The 23,422-nt window shown below is 38.8% G+C and overlaps 1 protein-coding gene across 1 annotated transcript in view; it reads left to right on the top strand.

The window, feature by feature from the left end:
* Window positions 1-22,452, top strand: part of KCND2 (potassium voltage-gated channel subfamily D member 2) — a 264,203-nt gene extending 241,751 nt beyond the window's left edge. The window contains exons 3-7 of the mRNA XM_053943537.1: window positions 2,328-2,490; window positions 12,492-12,590; window positions 14,144-14,239; window positions 17,241-17,488; window positions 19,283-22,452. Of these exons, the coding sequence (XP_053799512.1) occupies window positions 2,328-2,490; window positions 12,492-12,590; window positions 14,144-14,239; window positions 17,241-17,488; window positions 19,283-19,460 (784 nt within the window). The 3' untranslated portion in view covers window positions 19,461-22,452. The remainder of the gene's footprint in view (window positions 1-2,327; window positions 2,491-12,491; window positions 12,591-14,143; window positions 14,240-17,240; window positions 17,489-19,282) is intronic.
* Window positions 22,453-23,422: the final 970 nt, after the last annotated feature.

Here is a 23,422-nt window from a genome sequence, read left to right on the forward strand (position 1 = left end):
AGATAGATGAGCTTGAGGTTCCTGTCACAACTCCTAAAGCTTCAGTCTGCTCTTGATTCATATAATTATAGTGTCACATTATCAACAGGATGAACTATATCCCTGAGCAATTTCAAGCCAAATTAATTAGAGCCAGCAATGTCTTCTGTCCACAGCTGCCATTGGTGAGAATGGAAGCTTATGGAGGTTCAGCAGTTTGGCATTTCAAGTGATAAGCATCTAAATATAGGTTTAGAAATCTCATTTAAGAGACCTAATTTAAGAGGTCTAGTACTGGGCATGTGTCAATTTTGCATTTCAAAATCTGGTTGTGTCAGGTTTCTGTTTACATAGTTTGATGCAACATATGAAAATACTTGTATCTGTAAGAATTAAGTAAAACTAATGAATAGTGTAAAGCAGAAATGTGTACCAGTGATCCGATCCTAGGTCTTCTCCACAAAGATCACCATCCTGGCCCTATGCCCACTGCTCTTTTATTGTTCTGCTTGGAAAAAAATAGGGTTAGTGAGGTGTTGGGGATCCCATTTGTCAGAGACCTTGAAAGGTCATTTATCCACTTCCTTGCCCAAAGAAAAGAGCAGCTGGTCATGCATACAGTTGATAGTCAGCTCAGGCTTTAGGAAGAGATAAACACTAAAAATGCCTGTGTTGTGGGGTGCAAATGTTGATGTGAAGGAAAGCATGACATTCTTTCTAGTATTTTCCAAGTTTTAGATATCTTTATTAAGACCAATTCTATTATTCATGTAAAAGATAGATTCTATTAAATTATGTATTTTTCATGCAATCCTGCTGTGTCACAAAATGAGAAATGAATAGCATTCAAATTCTGAGTAAGTTGGGGGGAGCAGATATTGGCAGAAATATTATTTATATTATTCATGTGAATATTTTACACTTGGACATGGCTTAGTAAAGCAACCAAATATTTACTTAACACAACATAATCTATGTCAATAGCCTAAGACCTGGTCATCTATATTATATCTGCCTGTATGACAACTTATTTGAATATTTATGTTCAACACTTCACTCCTATCTTACAAAATGCAAGCCATTCATCTTCATCTCCTTTTGACATAAGCTGAGCTCTCATTGCTAGAAGGTGTCCTCTTACTTCATATAGTTTCTGCATCATCCTATATCGTCACCCTTTTATCCATTCCTTGTGATTAGGTGCACAATTTGGACACTGACTTGAAGACTTCCCCCTCTTCTCTATTACTTTTCCAAGTCCTGCTGAACAGACAGGTTTTGTTTTCCAGGTAATATTTTCTAAACACTGTTCCCCCACAGCTTTATTTCTTAACTTTTCTTGTATTAAGAGTTTATAAATTCTTTGTAATAGGGAATATGTTATCTCTCTTTTCACAAGCATACTAAACTCACAAGCTAAAATCAATGTTTAATAATAACTTAAAATCCAATAAAGTTAAAAACTGAATGGTACTTGAAAGTAATTAATCTTTTTATTAAACTCTGTAGTATGTAATTATACACTTGTCCCCTATAGAATACAGCAAAATGCAAAGAGCTAAAATCTCTTACTAAGTTGTCACTGGAATGCCTTTGCATACATCAGTAACATTTTGTTCTTACTTGCTGGACAAAACAATATCCAGTATCATAAAGAAAGGTGGTAGCTTTAGTAATTCTAAACACTGCCAGGATTGCTTGCTTGTGGCTTGAGTTTTTCATGTTTGCTTTCACCTACACCATAGAAGGGACATCTGGAACTCAGCTATTTCAGCTTCTCATGTCAACAACAAGTTAGATCAGCCATGCTTCTGTCTAGCCAAGTTCAAAATATACAGTGATGGAAAGTCCATGATCTCCTGGGAAACCTGTTGCAAAAATGTGTCACCCTGCTAAATGAAAGTACTGTATCAGCTTGAGACAATAGATTCTTCAGTTTAGTATCTAATTTACCAAGTGGTCTCTCTCAGATCTTGCCAATGAAATTGATGAGTTCTTTCAAGTAAACAGCATAAGGACTGAACTTCAACACTGATTTTTTTTCTTAGCAAGGTCATTCTCTCTCCTTTGCTATAGAGACAGCCTGGGAAGAGTACAGCAGATAAATCATGTGTTTTACTTGCCCCCAGTTTGACAGACAGAAGACCCAAAATTTGTTTCAAATTAAAATTATTTGTGCACAACAATGGGCATGCTGTATATGTAGGAATATGTGTAAAAGCATTATCTACATGCAGCAACTATTATTTGCAAGACAAGTAAAATATATTGTGCAATTAATTAATTGTGAAATAAAATTATTAGAAGATATTTTGTTTTTACTAAGCCTTTTGCTTTCTTTAACCTAGGTATGGTGACATGGTGCCAAAGACAATAGCTGGCAAGATTTTTGGTTCAATATGCTCCCTGAGTGGGGTCTTGGTCATTGCTCTGCCAGTTCCTGTAATTGTCTCCAACTTCAGCCGTATATACCACCAGAATCAACGAGCAGACAAGCGCAGGGCACAAAAGGTGAGCTTCTAAATTTTCCCCCTTATGTTGTTGAACAATAGATAAAATATGATTTTCTATATGCTGTGTTTCATTATAGTGCATATTTCTTAGCAAGAGGACCATGTATATGCTTACATGCCTAACCATGTCCTAGATGCAAATACTGTCTTATTTTTAGTGAGGAAAAAAAAAACAATTCAAACAAAAACCGTTTCATTTATCTTTTCTGTCAAAATGTACTGACCTATTATTTTGGTAATTAATCCCACTTATTAGACTAGATGTAGGATTTTTAGACAATAGCTGCAGTCTCACTCACTGAAGATTCTTCTGTGATTTTTCAGGCAGACTTTCTTTCTGCCACAGTCTTCTGAAGAAAAATAAAAAAAAATAAAACCAACCAAACAACCCACCAAACAAACAAGGAAAACCCTCAAATGTCATAATGATTTCTAACATCTTTGCTAACAGATTGCTTCACTAATTCAGGTTTAGTCAGATTCCCAGGTTCAGCTTCTGAGGGAATCTGATTGTTGGGGAACTTCTCTCCTCAGTTCTATTTTGCTTAAAAGGCTTTAGATAAACAGCTCAATCAGATAAAAAAAAAGAAAGTAAAAGTCTGTTTTTTCAGCTTCCTTGATTTGCTGAGTCTCTCACTAAAATATGCACTAGATCTACAAGAAGACTGTTTCCCTTCCTGAGTCATATGGACAAGGTCAGGGGTTGGGAAGAGAAGTATTTATCAAGAGTGATGCAGCCAAGCCTGGACAGTCACTTACATCTCCACATCACTGCCAATGCACTTGCTCTAATCCACTTCTCTGAATTCTGAAGTGCCAGGCAGCTCAGAGAACATCCATTGTGATCAGAAGCCCTGCTCCGGGAGCTGCGATGCCTCACCTTCCGCTCCTCAGTGGACAGCAGCTGAAAGGCTCTTGATGCCACACAGGTTGCATGATTGCCAAGGCTGATATGTCACAACTTGGGCTTTTTGTGGACCCATGGCCTCTCTTCACAGGTCCTGAGTCTCCAGTGATCTCAGGAGAGCAGGATCATTGCTGGGGGAAGTGTGCAGGTAGACTGTGGCTGGGGACTGCATATATAGACCAGGGAACACAGGCAGGTGCAGGAGGCATCTGCTTCATATCGACAACAGCACCATGGTCAGATAAAAAATGTTTATTTTTCTCTCTGGCCACCTTTTGGACTGATTTCTTCATTAAAACAAACAAACAAACAAACAAACCCATACCCAAAATCAGTGAAATAAATGTATGCAGTGATACCATTCTCAGAATATCTTAAAATCAGGACAAACAGAGGTACTTGGCCAAGAAACTATAGGCCCAGGTGGAAGATACAACACCATTCAATGGCCACATCTTGGAAAAAATGCTGCCAGATGAGGGAAATGCTATAAAAAGAAAACCAGGTGTATCACAAGAATGCCGCACCTCTCTAGAAACCTGATCTAAAATAGGCTACTTCAGGGATCCAAATCCCATACTTTATCTGTGTGCTAATTCCACCCACTCTTCTGCATGCTATTTTGTCTCTCAGCCTAATTCCATCTGTGTGCTCCCCTCTTTCACAGCTGACTTATGTCACTTCTACACTACCTTGTTTTTGTCAAGAATTTTTCTACTTATTTTTGTGGATTTGCAGCAGAGAACTGTACCTCAGCCAGGGCACAGTGCTCCTGCCTGTGCCCCAGAGCACTGTGGCAGTCATGGGTAACAGATCTGCTCGATCCCAGCAATCATTGTGCCTGTTCTGGTCTATTTTATAATAGCTGCAGACACAACCATTTCAGATAGAAACTGTGTCCTACTGCATGCCACAAAACAGAGTTTTCTAGGCCTACTTTACATTTGTGTCATGGTTTAACCCAGCCAGCATCCAAGCCCCATGCAGCTGCTCACTCACTCCCCCACCAGCAGGATCAGGGAGAGAACTGGAAACATGGAAACACAGCCCCACAGCCACTGTGAAGAAAATTAACTCTACCCCAGCCAAAACCAGCACAATTTGTCAGTGAAAAAAGAAATGGACACTAGAAAATATCTCACAAAAGTTAAATTGCTAGACTGGCTGCTATTCCCCAAAATCTCTTCCTGAATAGAAACTGCTTGAGTTAATAGCTGACTTTTTCTCCTTGCAAAACAGTGAGCTCATTGTATGTTTCAAACAGGAACACAAAGTGATGAATGGCAAACCTGCCAAGCGTTTTTTCCTCTACTTCCCAGAACAATGCCAACAGCAAGGGTGAGAGATCTCCTCTGACTGTGTTTATGCCCTTCTTGCTTTGGAGAAAATGGCTTTGAGGTCTGATTAACTTAGCACTGGATGTGTGTTTCATTGATATCTCCTATTGCAAAGCCAGTCTCTTTCAATCTAAAACAACTGAGATGTTGAACTGAATATTGCTCTGATGGACTAAAAAAGAAAAATCAACAAAAAGCACTTCATGGGTACTGTATAGTCCATATTTAGCCATGAAATATAGCCTTGCATTTCACAGGGGGTTTCTACTGCATTGTAAAAGAATATTCAGGCAAAAAGGTCACATTATTGAAGTTTGAAATTCCTTCTTCATTCAATACAATAGAGGCTTTACACCATTTTCTAAAATAAATGTTTCCCTAGGCACTGTACTTGTTTCTGTTCTCTGAGGCTGAAGAACATAAGCTTAAAAGGTGCTGTTTCATGGAGAGCACAAACCCCTGCAGGCATTGGTACCTCCTGCTGGCTACAACAGCTTCCATTGGAGTGAGACAGTTGTAACTTTGAATTGAGCAACTTTATCAATATCTCACACAGAGGTTTAATCAAGATAGACTTCAGAAACAACAAAACACTTGGACTGGAAGGAAACTCAAAAGAAAGTTCTTTGCTGAAGAGTTGAAATCTAGTTCCTGAAGCACTGACAATTTACAGCAGAAAAATATTGTCATTTACATTAGGATTGTTAAGAGCTATGCAACCATCATTTTATGCACTTCTTGAGTTCTGAACAGTTATTCAACATTAGAAAATTCCACTTGTTTCTTTTTGGCAAAAAGACACTACACATCAATGCTTGGGAGAAGATGGAAGAGAGAAATTTATTTATATACCATTGCATTTTGAATGGATTTTAAAGGAAGCTCCTGCTTCCAATCATAAAAATACATTGTTATAATTACCACGAAATCCCACTCGGCAATACAGAAAATGTTGGCAGGATAAGTCAGCTTTCTGCTGCAGTACAGGAAACCCCTTGCAATCAATAAAAACAAAAACACATGGGGGGTGAGGGGAAAGAAAGGAAAAATCATCTATGCTTATCAAAACATTGTTTTCTATCTGATAGTAAGGTCCAGGGATCTGGCCTATCTTGAAAAGAAATGGATGAATAAATAATCCGAACTAGACATTGAAATTCAGGGCACAATTAATTATGCCCTGGAGTCTTACTGTGCCTTCTTCTCAAGCAGTTTTATCAGTACTGAGACAGTTTTGAAAAATGCTATTTGTGGAGATTTTCTCCGCTAGAGACAACTTCAAGAGGTTGTTATTTTGGTTGCCCATTAACTTTGGGCAAAGTTAATGACAGTTGTCTTGTCTTGCAAGGAAAGGAGGGGGAAGGGAAGGGAAGGGAAGGGAAGGGAAGGGAAGGGAAGGGAAGGGAAGGGAAGGGAAGGGAAGGGAAGGGGGAAGGGAAGGGAAGGGAAGGGAAGGGAAGGGAAGGGAAGGGAAGGGAAGGGAAGGGAAGGGAAGGGAAGGGAAGGGAAGGGAAGGGAAGGGAAGGGAAGGGAAGGGAAGGGAAGGGAAGGGAAGGGAAGGGAAGGGAAGGGAAGGGAAGGGGGAAGGGAAGGGAAGGGAAGGGAAGGGAAGGGAAGGGAAGGGAAGGGAAGGGAAGGGAAGGGAAGGGAAGGGAAGGGAAGGGAAGGGAAGGGAAGGGAAGGGAAGGGAAGGGAAGGGAAGGTTTAGGCACAGTTGGATATAATTTCCTATTCTGTATGTGATAGGTAGAAAGGGCTAAGGTTTGGCAGGACACTCACAGTGTCATATTCACTGGGATGACTACCAGCCCAGGGAAGGGACAGGAGGAGACACAGCTTCCCTCTTGGAATGGGTGTCTGGCCACTCCCAGCAGCAGCAATTATGATTATAAAATACTTCACATCCTGAATGAAGTATCCCTTGCTATGTGCCTTTTCCATACATGTCTTTTGGAGACAAGAGCCTTATGTCCTCTTGGCCAACAAGAGCCTGAGTGCAGGTACATCTGCCCAGTGCTGTTCATTACCTGAGGAACAAAAGAGCCTTAATATTAGTTGCCCAAGCACTTTTGGCCTTGAGTGACTTTGCATGATGCCCCAACAGAACAGCCAAACAACCATCAGCTCCAAAATTTTACTTTAGACATAAAATTCAACCTGAATCTTTCATGCAAGTATGGTCTTCTACCTTCACAAAGCAAAATATATCCTGAAGATTGGCTTGGCTTTGTTATTTATTAATTGTACATGATGCATTTATCTGTGAAGTTATGAATAATCAGTTATTAGCTAATTATAAATAGCTCTAGGATAAACTGCAACAACAATTGCTTAACAGCATCTGGAAGTCTAGAACTGAGTGTTTGCAGTAGGAAACCCTGCTAGCTATTTTGACTTCTTTATATGAGACAAGCTATTAATATCAGGAGTATTGCAGAAATATAACTAACGGTAACTTACCCAGGATTCTTGAGTTTAGCAAAAAAACAAAGCATGTAGAATCCATGTTTATTGAACAGTAGTTTGAATGGACTGTGAAAGTAAGGCACCATTCAAGAAATGTATGAACCTTATTTTATTCCATGTCCATTCATGTGCAAAGTAAATAGCATTTTCTTCTCTGACATATTAATGTCATGCAAATTATTGTCAGCTAATATGAAATCAATCATTTGCAATTACTGAAAATTAGACAATTAGAGCACAAAATGTATGATTTTTCACTTAAAAATTATTTTTATTTTCACTTTTTCATGATTTTTCACTTAAAAACAAACACACGGGGTGGATTTATGAAACACCAAACAAAAATGTAATTGATTTTTTGGACAATATTTGCCCTTGCACCAGGAGCGATTGTGTTGTGGTCTAGCACAGGCAGGCAGATAAAGCCCACCCTGCTGCTCACTCTCTCTCCTCCGCAGAAGGATGGGGTGAAAATCAGAAAGGTAAAAGTGCAAAAATTTGTGGATGGAGATAAAGACAGTCAAATCTTTTTATAATGAACGGAAAGAAACCACCAGAAAGGGAGGAAGGGAAGGAAACTCAGGGGGAAAAAGTGATATAAAAGATAACAATTGCTCAGCACCAAGCCTGTCCCAGAGCTGCCAGTCCCCACCAGCATCCAGCTGTATTGCTGAGCATGATGCCATAAGGTGTGCAGTAACCCTCTGGTCTGCTGGGGTCAGCTGTCCCATCTGTGTCCCCCCTAATGCTTTGTCCACCCCCAGCCTCATCAGTGGGACACTTGGAGGAGCAGAAAAGGCCTTGGCTCTGTGCAAGCACTGCGCAGCAGTAACTAAAACATCCCTGAATTATAAACACTGTTTTCAGCACAAATCCAAAACACAGCCCCATACTAGCTTCTGTGAAAAAAAACAGGTCTGTCCTGACCAAAGGCTGTGCACACAGGATGACTGTGAAGGACTTTTAATATTTTAAATGTACAAAATTATTAAACAATCATAACTAAAAGGTAAGTAATTAATAACTTTTGAGTTTTCATAGTACAACAATTATGTAACCTGGAGAGCAGCAAGAGACAACAGGAGTTAAGTACTAAATTAACTGGGCTACCCTGGCTTCTTGCACAGCAAGTTGAAGAGAATCTTGCCAGAAATGATTCCCAGTACTGCCGTAAGTCCTGTCCTAAAATCTTCCTGATGAAATCATTCTCTTAAAATAGCTGGACAGCTGAGGGCATCTGAGTGTCAAAAGCTGAATGTTGTAAATACCCCACAGTGCTACATTTAGCTCTACTTAAAACCTTGTGAAAATGAATGTTTGTATTTCTAAAACTGACAGAGCTAACTGTTGTTGAATAACAGTGAATTCCCTCTGCGAGGTTTCTATGAATGCAGCCGTAGACAAGGATCCAACTCTATGCCATAAAATTTGAAGCTAGAAAAAAGAAAGATATGCATTTAAAAGAGAAGTTCAATGCAAATACAAGGGATGTGACAAAAATTAGAGCTGGTCATCAACTTTTTAGGAAGATGGAGATGAGATGATTAGGGTGGAATTTCATTTCCCTAGATATTCTGGGAAAGAGGAGGATTAGGAAAGGCTTTGCAGTGGTTGAAAGGGGCAGTTATCACTCCCACTCTGTTATACATGATAGAAAATGCAGACTACAGGAAAATGCAGCACTTCTGCAACCACAGTTTTCCTAATGTCATCACATCATTTTGATGCCTTTCATGGGAGTTCTATCCCCAGTGCACAGCCCTTAAAGTCCTGTGGATGCCTCAGTAGGAAATGTGAGAAGTCACTAGACTGCTCATGCTACAGGTTCATATATAAATCAGGCAGAAACACTGAAAATAAATCTTATCGCTTTAACAGATTTGTAAACACCTCCAGTTTCTGCAGTATTTTCTCTAAGCTGAAGTATAAACATGGAGGCCACAATATCTGCTTCCTCTCTTCCTCTCAGATTTACTGTATTCTCTTTGGTAAGTGATATAAATTCAGGCCATCTGAATGAGTCTCATCTAGAAAGATGTATGCTATTACTTTCTAGCTCACAAAAGCTTTCTAAGATGCAATAAATTAATACTTGCAAAGCACAAATAAAAAGTCTTCACATAGAAAGTACAACCTTCATATTATATGTGTCATAGCACTGATATATTAAGATAGTCTGATGGACTGTTATGTTTTTCATATTTCTTTATGAAATGATGCTGCACCATAATTATTACTTCAATCACTAAAGAGAAAATGAATATGCATGCTAAAAGGAAAAGCTGAACTAATGTATGTTAATGTCCATTCATTAAATCTAATGAATCTCCCTGTATGAAGAGCAGACTGAAAAGCACCACAGCTAAAACATTTGTGACTGAAATCACTTATTTATGGGACTCCTCTAAAGGCATTTCCAAAGCATCTCAAGTTCCTAAGACTAAACTTTTATATATTTACGAACATAACCAAGTGCACTTGTCCCAGCCAATGACTATTCTGTGGTGCAGGTATAACTCCTTCCCCCACCCTTCAACCTAGCATGCTGGGGCTGCATCACAGGAGCACCACTTCAAAAACAACCTATTTTCTGCCTGCCCAAGGGTCTTTTAATTGGTAGCTCTGAGGACTGAGCCCTAACCATGCTGGTAGCTCTGGATGTGCCCCCTAAGAGCCCAAGTGAGCCAGGAAGAGTGGGAGCTGTAACAGTTCCCCACACTGGTTGCTCCTGGGGACCCCAGGCCAGGTCACTGGGGATCTTTTATCCTTACCACTAAAATAAGATGTATTAACTGCATTGCTGGAAAAGCTGTGTTCACCAAGAAAGTCAATAAACAAATGTGTTATCTTAAAATGGGCAATATATCACAAAATCAATTAATAGCCTCTCATGTGAGCTTTTTGGCTCAAGATGCACACATGTAGAGCATTACTTTATTTTCTTTCAGAACAATTAAACAATAACAAATGCATGACATAGCATAAGCCATATTTCAACCATGTTAGCTGTTAGCTGTCATAAATTGGCTTGCTGTTGAGAAGATCTGTGAGTTTGAGGCTGTGAGTGCAAAGAAATGTGGTGTTAAACCATTTTTCTAAGTCAGTTAATTATTAATCATAATGCCAGAAAGATCTGGTGGCAGCAGTGACCAGGCTGTCTCCATCTCTAAGCACATACTGACATTTAATGTCACAGAAATTTGGGGAAGGGGGGAAAATACTCTATTTTTTGAAAATGTCAACAGAGTAAATATCAGATATGAAAATCCCTACTAATATATAAAAGTTGAATTTTGAAGTGCTTCATTGTATCTCCTTCTGTGCTTCAGCAGCCATTTAATTCCAGATGCTGCTAGGCACTTGGCTTTCAGAATCATGAAAGAATCTAACCATGAAAATAAACCCAGATTCCATCTTATACATGTAACATGCCACAAAAATACAGAACTAGGACGCCATCCTAATAATCCCATAAAAGCTTATGTTTTCCACATTAATGGTTGAGAGTCCATTCTTCATGCTTTCCCCTAATTCTGTGTTCTATGTGTTGTACAAAATTCAGTGGGTGGAAAAATGTATGTCACTCATGAGCCTCCTACTCTGGATGAAAGTCACCTTCACAAGAAATGAGGCTCACCTGAAAAATCACAAATTTCTCTCAGTAATTGATACCTGCAGTCTCTGAAAAATCAGGTTGTGAACAGTCTATGAATTCATAGAAAATATGATAAGTATTAAGTCTGTTTATACTGACAGACATAAAGAGGTAGGTGAAGGCTGGTGAGGAGTAGTATCATTCAGGGCTTTGTCTTGGTGCCCTTCAATAAGTTCATCAATGACACCAGCAGTGCGATCAGGTGAGCCTCAGCAAGTTTGCAGATGACACAAAGGTGAGCAATGCAGCTGACACAACAGAAGGAAGAGCTGCCTTCCAGAGGGACCTGGACAAACTTGAGAAGTAGGCCCATAAGAACTTCATGAAAAATCAAAAAATTCAAGTGCAAAGTGCTTGCACCTGGGTCAGGACAATTCCACATATGAGTATAGGCTGGCAGAGGAGGTAATTAAGAGCAGTCTGTGGAGAAAAACCTGGGAGTCCATGTGGATGTAAAGCTGAAGATGAGCCAGCACTGTGTACTCACAGCCCAGAAAGTCAACCACATCCTGGGCTGCATCAAAAGCAGCATGGCCAGGCAGGCAAGGGAGGTGGATCTCCCAGTCTACTCTGCCCTGGTGAGACCCTACCTGGAGTACAGCGTCCAGCTCTGGAGTCCTCAGCACAAGAGAGACATGAACCTGCTAGAACAGGTCCAGAGGAGGGTCACAGAGATAATCCAAGGACTGCAGCATCTCTCCTATGAAGACAGGCTGAGAGCTGGCGTTGTTCAGCCTGGAGAAGAGATGTCTTCAGGGAGACTTTAGAGCAGCATTGTACCACCTAAAAGGGATTTATGGAAAAGAGGGAGACTTCTTATACAGGCAGATAGCAATACCACAAGGTGCAGTGGTTTTAAATTGAAAGAGGGAAGGTTTATATTAGATATTGGAAAGAGACTGTTTATTAAGGGGTTGGTGAGTCACAGAAACCGGTTGCCAGAGAAGTTGTGGATGTCCCATCCCTGGAAGAGTTAAAGGCCAGGCTGGATGGGGCCCTGAGCAACCTGATGTAGTGCATGGCATCTCTGCCTATGGTGGGGGTTTGGAACTAGATGACCTTTAAGGCCCCTTCCAACCCAAAATATTCTATGATTCTAAAATGGCCTGGCAAATATTCAGGAACTTAGCTGTGAGACAGCATAAAAGCAATATTTTTGGAGTTTTTGGAGTACATTCTGGTACTCTAAAAACCCAGAAAACTCTAAGAAATTCACTCATAGATGTCACAATATTACATTTTCCCTGAACTGTTTATTTCCCTTTGAAGTGATTTTCACTGCAATAGTAACTGAAATGAATGTCCATGTTTCTGCCCCACAAGACATAAGAAGAGGCAGTTGCAGCAATGCAAAAACAAAAAAGGCGGCACTTCCATACTGATCTGTCTAATCCCTTTTCAAAAGTCATTGTTCTTAGTAGCTGATCCATGCAAACAAATAAAAACTTCCATCAAATGCATTTTAAATGGGAAGACACTTGTGATTTGCTCCACCTGGAGGATGGATGCAATGCAGTCTGTCAGTCAATGTGAGATTGGTATTCATAAGCCGCTGATTCCAATTAGCAGTTTTAGATAAACAGGGTAATGGCTATGAGTACAAATGACACTCTTCATTTTGTCTATTTTCACAGAAAGCCAGGCTCGCTCGAATCCGTGCAGCGAAGAGTGGGAGTGCTAATGCCTACATGCAGAGCAAACGAAATGGCTTGCTGAGTAACCAGCTGCAGCAGGTAATGTTTGTGTTCGCTCCAGCTCTGGAGTAACCACTTAATGACAGCCCAGCAGTAGTTTATTCTACTTATCACCAGGGCAAGTCACCTTGAGGCTTTGGGCAATGTTATCTTTAGAGGTAGATTAAGGGAGGATAAACTGGACAATTACTACTGTTGCAGGAAGCTTGTGAGAATCGATGGTGGAGTATTAAGAGATGAGGGAAATGTCCAGATAGAATGTAACCCATATTTTTGGAGTTAGGTCCTGTAGAAGAGCTCATTAAGGAAAGTACAGAGCATTTGCCTCTTAGGAGGTAGGATGGATTTATCTCACTTGACTTTAAACAGGTAGAACATGGGTGACAAAACCAGATTTCATGATCAGTAAAGGAAAAGGCAGCTCTTGAACACAGTTTGCACAGAGGGTTGTTGTAGAGTGAAGTGTTCCCTCAAAGTACCTACTTGGGTTTAAGGAGAATCTTGGTGATGACCTCAAATGCAATGTAATCTAATGTTATCTGAAGCAAATTCCCTGCTCAGGCCTGCCACGGAAGCCAGGATCAGCAGCTGGGACTGGGGATCCACAGTGACCCACACTTCTGGGAGACAGTCCCTTGGCTGCTCAAAGCTGTACTCAGTTGAGAAAGACTGCAGAGAGAGTGGTTTTTAATCCCTGCCATTTTCTGGCATTTAGGCAATTCCCTGAGGAATACAGGAAGGCTTTTGTTCCTCTGTGCCCTTTCTGTTCAATACATGTTAAACAGCCGGATACTTTAACCTATAGCCAGAAGAGGAGGAAGTGGCTGTCTGTCTATCTGTCCTGTCTAGCACAAGAGATGAGCAGTCAGAGCCCTTGTTTCCTCTTCTGCTTGAAAGAACGCAAATAGCTTAATTACCATGCAGACTTCAAATATCTCATGGTTGAATTGTATTATTTTCTATTATCCCACTTCCTCCCCTATTTAGATTTTTGCTTTCTAATGAATAATTATGAAAGCAATTAATAAACAGTGGATGCTTTCTACTTAATTCTTCATTCTATGTCAGTAACATTTGCTATACGCTTTCTAAACCCAGTAGATTGGGATCACTGACATGAATTTTTGTGTAAGCAGCAATACTACAAATTCTTTATTGCTATGACATGATCCTGGGAGGACAGCTATTTTTAGTTTTCTTCAAATGAGGCACATTCTCAGGAAGAACAAATATATTGTAACTTAATTGATAAATACTGTAACTTAAATTGATAAACATTTTAAACATGTGCTGATCCGACAGTCAAAGCTTATGTGTTGATTGCATTTGTAAATGGTACTATTTTATCCATGCATAAAAGATCTAAGAAGAAAACATTTAAAAGGAGGTGCAAAGAAAGGAAAGAAAATAGTCTGATTTAAAAAAAAAAAAAGCAAAAGCAAATTAAGGTGCAAAATAATTTCTGGTATACTTTGTAGATAAAGCATTGTAGTTATGCTACCATGTACAATCCAGATTAGTTCTGATCAAATATTTGGATAAGAACCCTCTTGTTCAAAACGAGAATAATACAGAGTTTTATGCATCAACAGTCCTCCAATGAAGAAGAACAGGCCTTTGTTGGCAAATCTGGCTCTTCCTTTGAAACACAGCACCACCACCTGCTTCACTGCCTCGAAAAAACTACGGTAAGAAAAGAGAACTGTGTTTTCCTGAGAATTGCAACACCAGCCCAGTTTTGAATGTTTTCAGTTCTTTCTTCTAATTAATGAGCCTTTATATTAAAGCAGTTAGCTGGGAAAAAAAAAGCCATTTTATCTTATTTTAAGGCTTTACACCCAATGCATATAAATAACAGAGAGATATAACTTTGCTATATTTGATGGAGATCACTGTGAAAGTCCTTCTGCTTTTTCTCAAACCCCCCCCCAAAAATCCAATAAAACCAAACACCCCCCCAAAGAAACAAGCAACAAAGACTTAAAATTTTTCCCACAACAAACATTGCTAAATTTTGATAAATTTAACGATTTTTCATAAAAACCTGAAATATGGTGGAATTTAATGTTCTCCTTTTGACAGCATGTCTTTGAATTAAAAAGGGCCCAGTTGTTACATCAATTAGCAATACATCACCCCTGTGCTTGCTGTGCTTATATCTCTTCCCTTCTTACTTTAGAAATATTAATTTTATAAAATGTGCTGTAGGATAGAACATCTCACTTCTTATTCAGAGCATTCTGTGGTTTCTTTTGCTATGATTCTTGCCGGGTCCTTTTGAAACATTTTTGAGACATTTTGTACTCGAACCTGATAATAGCAATTTGCCATTAAAATTTTTCCACAGTAGAATATTGCAAATATATTTAAAAATCTGGGTAATAACCACAGGTCTTGTCAAACTGTTATAGAAATCAGGGAAAAAATTTCTATTCATTTGGTAGGAGCTGAATTCACCTCCCAAAGTTTCACCTTTCCTCTAATCATAATGGAGTAGTCTGTAAAACTTTTAATTAAAAAAAAAAATTCTTTAAAAAGCAAGTATAATACTATATATTTTTTCTTTATAAAGCATGTATTATCTTGTTTCTTGAATCTACATTCTTTTTTCCTTCTGTTGGGTCCTGCTACTGGCCCTGAGTTCCTATGATATATTAACACAAAAATATATGCAGCAGTTCCAAGCTGTATTCTGGAGATGATGCATTCATTCCTAAAATTTTAGTGGGAACTTGACATTTTGGGCCCTCAGCATTTGGAATCTGGCAAGTTTCTGGTTCACTGTAGAACAGGAAGGGCGGTGTGTCCTCTTAAGATTCTCACCATCCTTTGTGGTATAACCATCATGATACTGAGTAAAGACATATTTTCTCTTTTCTGTCACTGAAAAGTCAATAGGATAAGATCTCACCCACCCTCTTAAATGCAGAGTGGACAGTGTTATGGAATTCTGTGATTACTTTAATAATGAAACTAACTGCACAAAAAAAATGTATTTTACAAATTACTTTTAGCTAATTTAAGAACAGTTAATTAATAAGTATAATTAAATCAATTAACTTGTGCCTCAAAATGTTTCCACTCTGTATTAAAAGTTCAGTCAATAAAACTCTTTAATCATTGCTCCATAAAAGTTTTAGGAAGCATAAAATTACTTTTAATCAGACAAATAACAGAGTTCTTGGCAAACATGCTGCAAGCCCCTAAATATAATCTCACAAGAGCAATTAGGTTATTTTTCTCTCTGAATTTTATGCCTACTGCGTGATCATGTTCAAAATCTTGATTGTGACTGATATATGCCTTACAAAAGTCATTTGTCAAGCAAGTTCTTTTTTCCTTGTCACTTGAAATTTACATTCTTCAACACCTCTTAATTCACACAAACTTATGTCTGAGTGAAGAAGAAAAGAAAAAATGGAAATAAAAATGTTATGCCTGTAAAGGTATTTCCATTTGTCGCAAACACTTGGCCAGAGTTGTTACTCTCTTTACTTTGTTCACATATTTTATATTGGCCCCATATGGCTATTCTGAAAAACATCAGCACCTTTCCAATTAGAGCAAAAGTTTTTAGGGGAAAAGTAATTTACCTCATTCTAATACACAAAAATGCAACAAGGTGACAAAATTGATGTGATTCTGAGAGTAAAACAATCCAGAAAATGCTCCTTAAACAACTCCGCTGAAACATTGTCAGGATACACAGACTAACTCCAGCAGGAAATTGAAGGAGTTTTCTTGAAAAAGGAGGCTTTTTCAAAATGCATGCAAATATATTTCAATCTCTGCTTAGTTTTAAGTAAGTATAAAAACTTCTCTCGCTCCCCTGCATATCCTCCCCTCCCTTGCCACCATAAGCAACACCACTATTTCACACTCTTTTGCACACACAGAAGATGTGGGAATTGTGGCTGGGTGTGAAATACTCCCTAATCACTTGGTGAATTAATGTAAACTGGTTATTTGAGTGAGTTTGGATTCATCTTTGCGACCACCCTATAAAACTACTGTCTTTGCTGGGATTAAGTGGAGACTAGATGAATAAAGAGGACTTCATTTGACTAAAATGCTCAGTCCTCTAAACTGCTTTTGATACATCCATCTACAGTAATTAGGAACTTTTTGGATGCTTTTAAATAACTATCTCATCTCCTCTAACCAAAATTTCTATTTGTTTAAATATTTTTCTTTTAGATAGATGCATAATGATGTTTCAGATCCTATTTTCCTACATGTAATTCAAAAGGAAGTCTTATAAACTTATCTGGAAATATTTATGAATTTTATTATATTATTGTTCAATATAATAAATCTTATTTATTTTCAACTGACATTTAGAGTGTTTACATAAGCACCACTTGCATTTTATTCATAAACATAATCCTCTGTTTTCTGGCACTTCAAAGATTGTATAGATATTTATAATGCAAACTACATTACAACCACATGTTATTTTGCAAAATAATTTGGATTAACATTTTCTCGTTAATTTTGTTCCTGTGTTTACATTTGTATTGGTATTCAGCCCAGACTAATATGGGCTAAACACTATAATCAAGTATAAGCTAACCTTCCCAGTTTATTCAGTTGTGTCAATTTAAGCCGTTAAACAATCACGATTAATATGTTCACTTCAATTATCTTTCTGTGTGTGCTTTGTCCCTTTGTTGGATTCCTCTGGGCTAGAACCACGAGTTTGTGGATGAACAAGTCTACGAAGAGAGCTGTATGGAGGTTTCTACAGTGAATAGACCCCCGAGCCACAGCCCCTCTCTTTCGTCTCAGCAAGGCGTGACCAGCACCTGCTGCTCACGAAGACACAAAAAGACGTACCGCATCCCAAACACCACCATCAGCGGCAGCCGCCCCGGCAGCGTGCAGGAGCTCAGCACCATCCAGATCAGATGTGTGGAGAGGACGCCTCTGTCCAACAGGTACTTCATGTGCATCAGCACACCGAGAGCTGAGGCCCCTGGCCTTGTTAGGGAACAGATGCAAAGGTGTTGTGGCCTGCGTAGGCAGGCGGTGAGGATAAAGGTGAGAGTCCAATACTCATCTAAAAATGGGTACTGGTAATGAAATATTCTGTGCTTCCTTTGCTTCAAGTTTAATCCAAAATAATAGAATAGTCTCTCTCTTTATCCATTTCTGCCCTCTCAGGCCCTCCTCACAAACAGCATCCAGGGACCCCAAGTAAAAGAGAGCATCAAATATTAATGGACAAGTGCATAAGAAGAAAAGTTTCACATAGAAAAATGTCCAATTCAGATATACAAGATGAGCAAGTGCTCTGTCTGTCCCTTCTTGGTTCAGAGGTGTATGAAATGAGATTTCCTTGCATTTCTGCAGAGCAGAGAAATAAAACTGATTCCCAGAGTCCTAAGTGTAATAGTCATAAGGAAGACTCTTCTAAATAAAAAAAAAAATGGAATGGATAAGAAAGATCTATTTCCTAGTTTGAGGAGTTATTACAAAAGAGAAGAAAGTTCAGTTTAAGAGTCCATAATTCACTGAATGCCCCTGTACTCTCAAAAGTAAAGTATTCGGCTTTCACATATATCCAAATATCACCTCTGAAAACACATCAAAGGTCTCAGGAGACGCAGAAGTGTTTTCTATTGATCTCACACATGCCACCCTTTAATAGAGAAGTATTTTCAGTACAAGTTGCTATAGAGATTGTCTTGTTAAGCTACATTTTGAGTAGCTTCCTTTGTATAGTTACTACATTTAGATTTCACTTCCATGAACAATCCAGCAGCTTGGAACTTTTGAAACTACTGAAGTTTTTCAGCTACTATGCAATGAAACCTCCTGGCCAGCACAAAGCTCAAATCTATCTTAGTTTTTCAGGAAATACTCTGCCTGGATCCATTCTTTTTCTGCTAGAGGACTTGCCTGCATCACACTCCCAGACACCATGTATATAAAAACAAAAAGCACCAGCTTTGTGCTAGAAAACAGAAACACAAGCACAAAATGCTGGTTTCACCTTGAAATAGTCCGAGTTTTTCAAGTCTTTTACTATGGGGAGGTACTGCAGCAACTCCATGAACATATTAACACAGATACACTTAATTAGTGCATATAATAGAGTGCCTTACTATTGAGTAAAGAGAATATGCACAGAATCACAGAACTACTAGGGCTGGAAAAGACCTCCAGGATCATTGAAGCCAATTATTAACCTGGCACCACTGTTCACCACTAAATGACATTTCCAAGAGCCACATCTACATTCCTTTCGAACATTTCCAAGGGTAGTGATTAAACCACTTCCCTTGGCAGCTTGTTCCAATGTCTAACAGCCATTTCAGTGAAGAAACTATTCCTAATATACAAATGTTTTTAAATAAGCATCGTATTGAGGAATATGTAGGAGACTTGGACTGGCCCCTAGTTTCCACTCTCCTCATAATAAGCAACTTGGCTATGCTAGCTTTGCAACGCTTCCCCTGTTCAGAAACACAGGTGATTGGCTGAGAAGTGCTGAAATGGGGGGAGGAAGGAAGGGAGAAAGGGACATGGACATAGCATAGCCAGAGACATGAGCATAGCCATGGACCACCTGCTGCTGGGGTACAGGGCAGTGGGGTGGTGCTGCTCTGTACTTAGAGCTCTCCAGTGGGGCAGAATGGAGATGGCTGGCTGAGAGAATGGAATCAGGCTCGAGAGGTTTGTGGTAACGTGGACTTTCATTCTTCATGGATTTTTGTTTCTTCCTCCAGCCGTTCCAGTTTAAATGCCAAAGTGGAAGAGTGCGTTAAACTAAACTGTGAGCAGCCTTATGTCACTACAGCAATAATCAGCATCCCAACACCTCCAGTCACCACACCTGAAGGAGATGATAGGCCAGACTCTCCCGAGTATTCGGGAGGAAACATTGTCAGAGTATCTGCATTATAAAACAAGGAATTATTTATAAATTAGCATAAAGACCACTTGCAAGCTGAGCTCGAGCAGTGAAAAATGAGTCATGAGGAATGAGAGAGCTGACAAACACATCGCCCCTTGACGAGTGTGCCAGTGGCCGCAGAGCAAGAGGTTCAGGAGAAACAAACTTTGTGGGTTTTGGTGTCATAGGGTGTGAACCAAAAGGAGTTTCTTACCCCGTCTGAACTGATGTGCGGTGGAATCTTCTGTGACCATCCTGACTTACTATATGAGCACAATGAAATGTCCCCATTGATGCTTCTTCTTATCATGAAAGCTCTTTTTAGAAAAAAAAAACAAATGAAAAAATAGAAACCTATGTTCCTGCTGAATGCAAAACAACAAGAAACATTTTGATAACATGTCTTTTTTTTTCCCCTGTTAATAAACCACAAACTTGTTGAAGAACTGTCAAAAATGAACGAAAAAAAAGCTCATATGAAACATGTTTGTACTGACTGAAAAAACTACAACCATAATGCATGCTGAAATTATTTGAAGCTGTGATCTGAGTTTACTTTTGTTGTTTTTCAGATTAGGCATGATAAAATAATACTGTAGAAAGGGGCATTTCCGTGCACTTACAACAAGCTGATTGTTAATGTTCTATGGTAGTTGTACAAATAACTTCCCTTTGAAAAATGCAGTATTTCTTACTCAAACACTCATTAGTGAACTAAAGGTGTTCAGTTAGTTCAATATTTACTATTGTTTTATCTTGCTTCCTAGGTACTGTTACAACTGCAATAAGTCATTGTACACCTGTTGTATCAGGAATCAGGTTTTTTTAAGGTATTTTACACAACTTCATCTACACTTTAAATTTCTAATGGCAAACATTTAAATAATCTTACAGCCAAATTGTGCACCACAAATTGCTATTCAGTCATTGCTCCTTTTGTTCACTGTTCTCTATGTCTCTGACACTTCATTGCCCACTCCAACATAACTGTATCATTTGGGATTTCAAGGACACTGATGAATCAACAGTCCATTCTTCCATAGACAACTTGTCTACTTCTGTATTTTCAGAACAAACTTCTTGTCACAGTTAACTGCTACAGGAGCAATCCTATTTGAATTAAAATTACCACAAATGTGTTTTGGGGATCAGCTAACACTTGTCTCCAAATGTTCCTTTCTTACATTCTGCAGCAGCCAGAGTATTAGCAACAGTGGAAGACACTGACATTCAGTAAAAATGATAGCTAAATTATTTTTGTAATTATCTGTAAACTTGCATCTTAAAACTTGTTTGAGAGTTTATACTGTGTGAAAAATATTCAATTACCTAAGAACAATGATAGAATAATGGATTGAGTCCCAAAGCTATACAAATATAATTGATTTCAATTGGAATTTGCCTACATGGGCAGGCCTAAAAGCTAATATGAAGGCTTTGTAAGTTAAGGCTTCTTAGCTTCATTTATAAAAGACATTATCAGAAACCTTTCCGATAAAAAAGTGTAATTTTTCTTCATGACAGTACATTAGATGTATCATAATGCTTCTTATATTCATGATATACCATACATCATATACATCAAATATACACAGAATATGTGCATATCAATACATACATATATACATCAAAAACACTGGATCAGAAATAATTGCATGTCTGCAAAATAAAATATGCATATAAATCAAAACGCTCAGTGCATTAGATGCCATTACAATAAATGATTAACACAGTTATTTAATAGTTTGAGTAGCATATGTTTCAGTATAGTATTTGCTAGCATTCTACTGACCTGAAAATTTACATTAAAATACCCACTAAAAACTGAAACTTGCTGATGATACACTTTTTCTTGCACACAAAACACTGGTTTTTCTCTCTACCTGTCAACAGTGAAAAGTAGATGATAGACTATCATGCTACAGTATATACACCAAAATACAGCATCACATATTAGAATTAAACTGCAAGTAAAAAGAGTAGATAATGCCATTCATTACTCTTTTATCTTATCATTTACTTATTCTGAACTTAATGCAATCTTGGTTAATTTGCAATTAACTTCCCAATTTCTTTTTCAAATCAGAAGGATTTACTCATTGTAAACTGAGCTTCTCCATTTCTTTCAAACATCAGAGAGCAGAAGCACGGGCTGTGCTCTGAGTCAGAGGAAGGGCACTCCTTCTGAGTAGCCCTGCCTAAATCCATTACCCAGCACTGCTCTCTCTTCCACCCTGCAGCAGATCTGCTAAAGCTGGTAGGTTACATAAACTTTAATGGATTTAAAGGAGAGGCAGAACACATCAGAGTTTTTACTTGCATCCTACTTCTACGCATGGTTACTCATACTGATCTCCACCTTTTGCCAAACATGTATTGATATAAAAACTGCCTTGATGTCAGCAAACTGCAACAACTTCTTGTATCAGTTAAATAATGCAAAGGGGCAGTTACTAAACCTACTTTGGTACAGACTACACACAACCCAGGAAACCTACTGACTCCATCAGGTCATGTGTCTTTTAAAAAAGCTCTTTATTCTCCTGTTCATAGGCTCTAGAAAGAACGCACTACAGCAATATACTTGCATAACAGTTATACCCCTGAAGCAACTTGTATTTTCATTTTTAAAATGCAGCTTAAGAGATAATTTAGTATGATTTTTCAGAATTCCAGTCCTGTCTCCTATTTCCATATGTCACGCGCAAAACCATTAATTTATTCATGAATTTGGGAAATACACATTTTTTTGGTGTTTTAGGTGATTTAAATGCTGTTTTGGTAGTGAATGGCTGTTGATGACTGTGTAAAATGCATCTGTACTGTACATGAAATGTAATTATTTCTGTGTATCATACAAAGAAACCAAGGTTGTTGTTTTGACAATTTTGTTTGACAGTCATATACCGTATTTCAGAAGGCAGCATAATACACGTGTTATGCTGAATAAATAGACATTTGAGGAATATTTAAATAAAACATCTGCATGCTTGAATGGGTCAACTTGGTTTCGCAATAACTTATTAATGAAACTTTTTTCCCCTCTAATAATTTGGAAGGAACACTTAATCTGACATCAGCAAATGTCCTAGACAGTAATTCCAGGCAAGATGTGAGTTTATCTAAACCATACTAGAGCCATCAAGACCAGGATGCCACAGCTCCACTACAGAGTTGCCCTTCTCCTGAGGGACCAGCTGTCACCTTTCCCTTTCCAGCCTGCATCAGCAGAGAAAACTGGAGCATTTCCAGCAGTATGAACTCCACCTCTTTATCTGTACTTTAAAAAATGTCCTGTATGTACATCCAAAAAACCAAACTGTTCTGCTGAACTTCTCATACCTGGTATTAAATTCCCTTGATAAAATACTAGTGCACAAAAAAGACCAAACTCTTTGTAGCTTAAGAGTGGGTAACAACACACCATGGATCACTAATAAAGGGCAGCTAGGTGCAGACAATGCTGATCAACCCTGGCACACCTGATGGTTGCCTCTGCGAGGAGCTCACTGCTCTGGGTGGTGGGGAAAGATAACAGGTAACACCTGACTGTGAACCATCCCAGAGCATTTTTGACAACAACTGTCCTCTCATAAAATAGCTACAGAAGGCAAACTGAAAATGTAGACTTTACAGCTTGAAGTCATGGATATACTCTTGATGGAAGCACACTGACTGTCAAGAGAAGGCTTTCACAGCAGAGAACCCGACGCAGCCTCAGCTGCTGCAGAGAGAAAGAGGCCTTCAGAGAGGAAGCTGATCTGGAGGAGGACAAATTACTGAAGCCACAGGATCATTAAATTTTGGGCAGGGAGCATGCTTAGGAGGTCATAAGCTCTCTTTGCTGCACCTGAGGCCTACCAGGGCTTTATTTTACAACTGACTATGGGAATATTTTAGGACCATCACCTGTTCTAGAGGAGCCATCAGCTGATGGGATATATAAATATGTGGCTAGAAGAGTAGGAATGTC

Source organism: Vidua chalybeata, chromosome 5, assembly GCF_026979565.1.
Source record: "Vidua chalybeata isolate OUT-0048 chromosome 5, bVidCha1 merged haplotype, whole genome shotgun sequence".
In the NCBI taxonomy this organism is placed as follows: domain Eukaryota; kingdom Metazoa; phylum Chordata; class Aves; order Passeriformes; family Viduidae; genus Vidua; species Vidua chalybeata.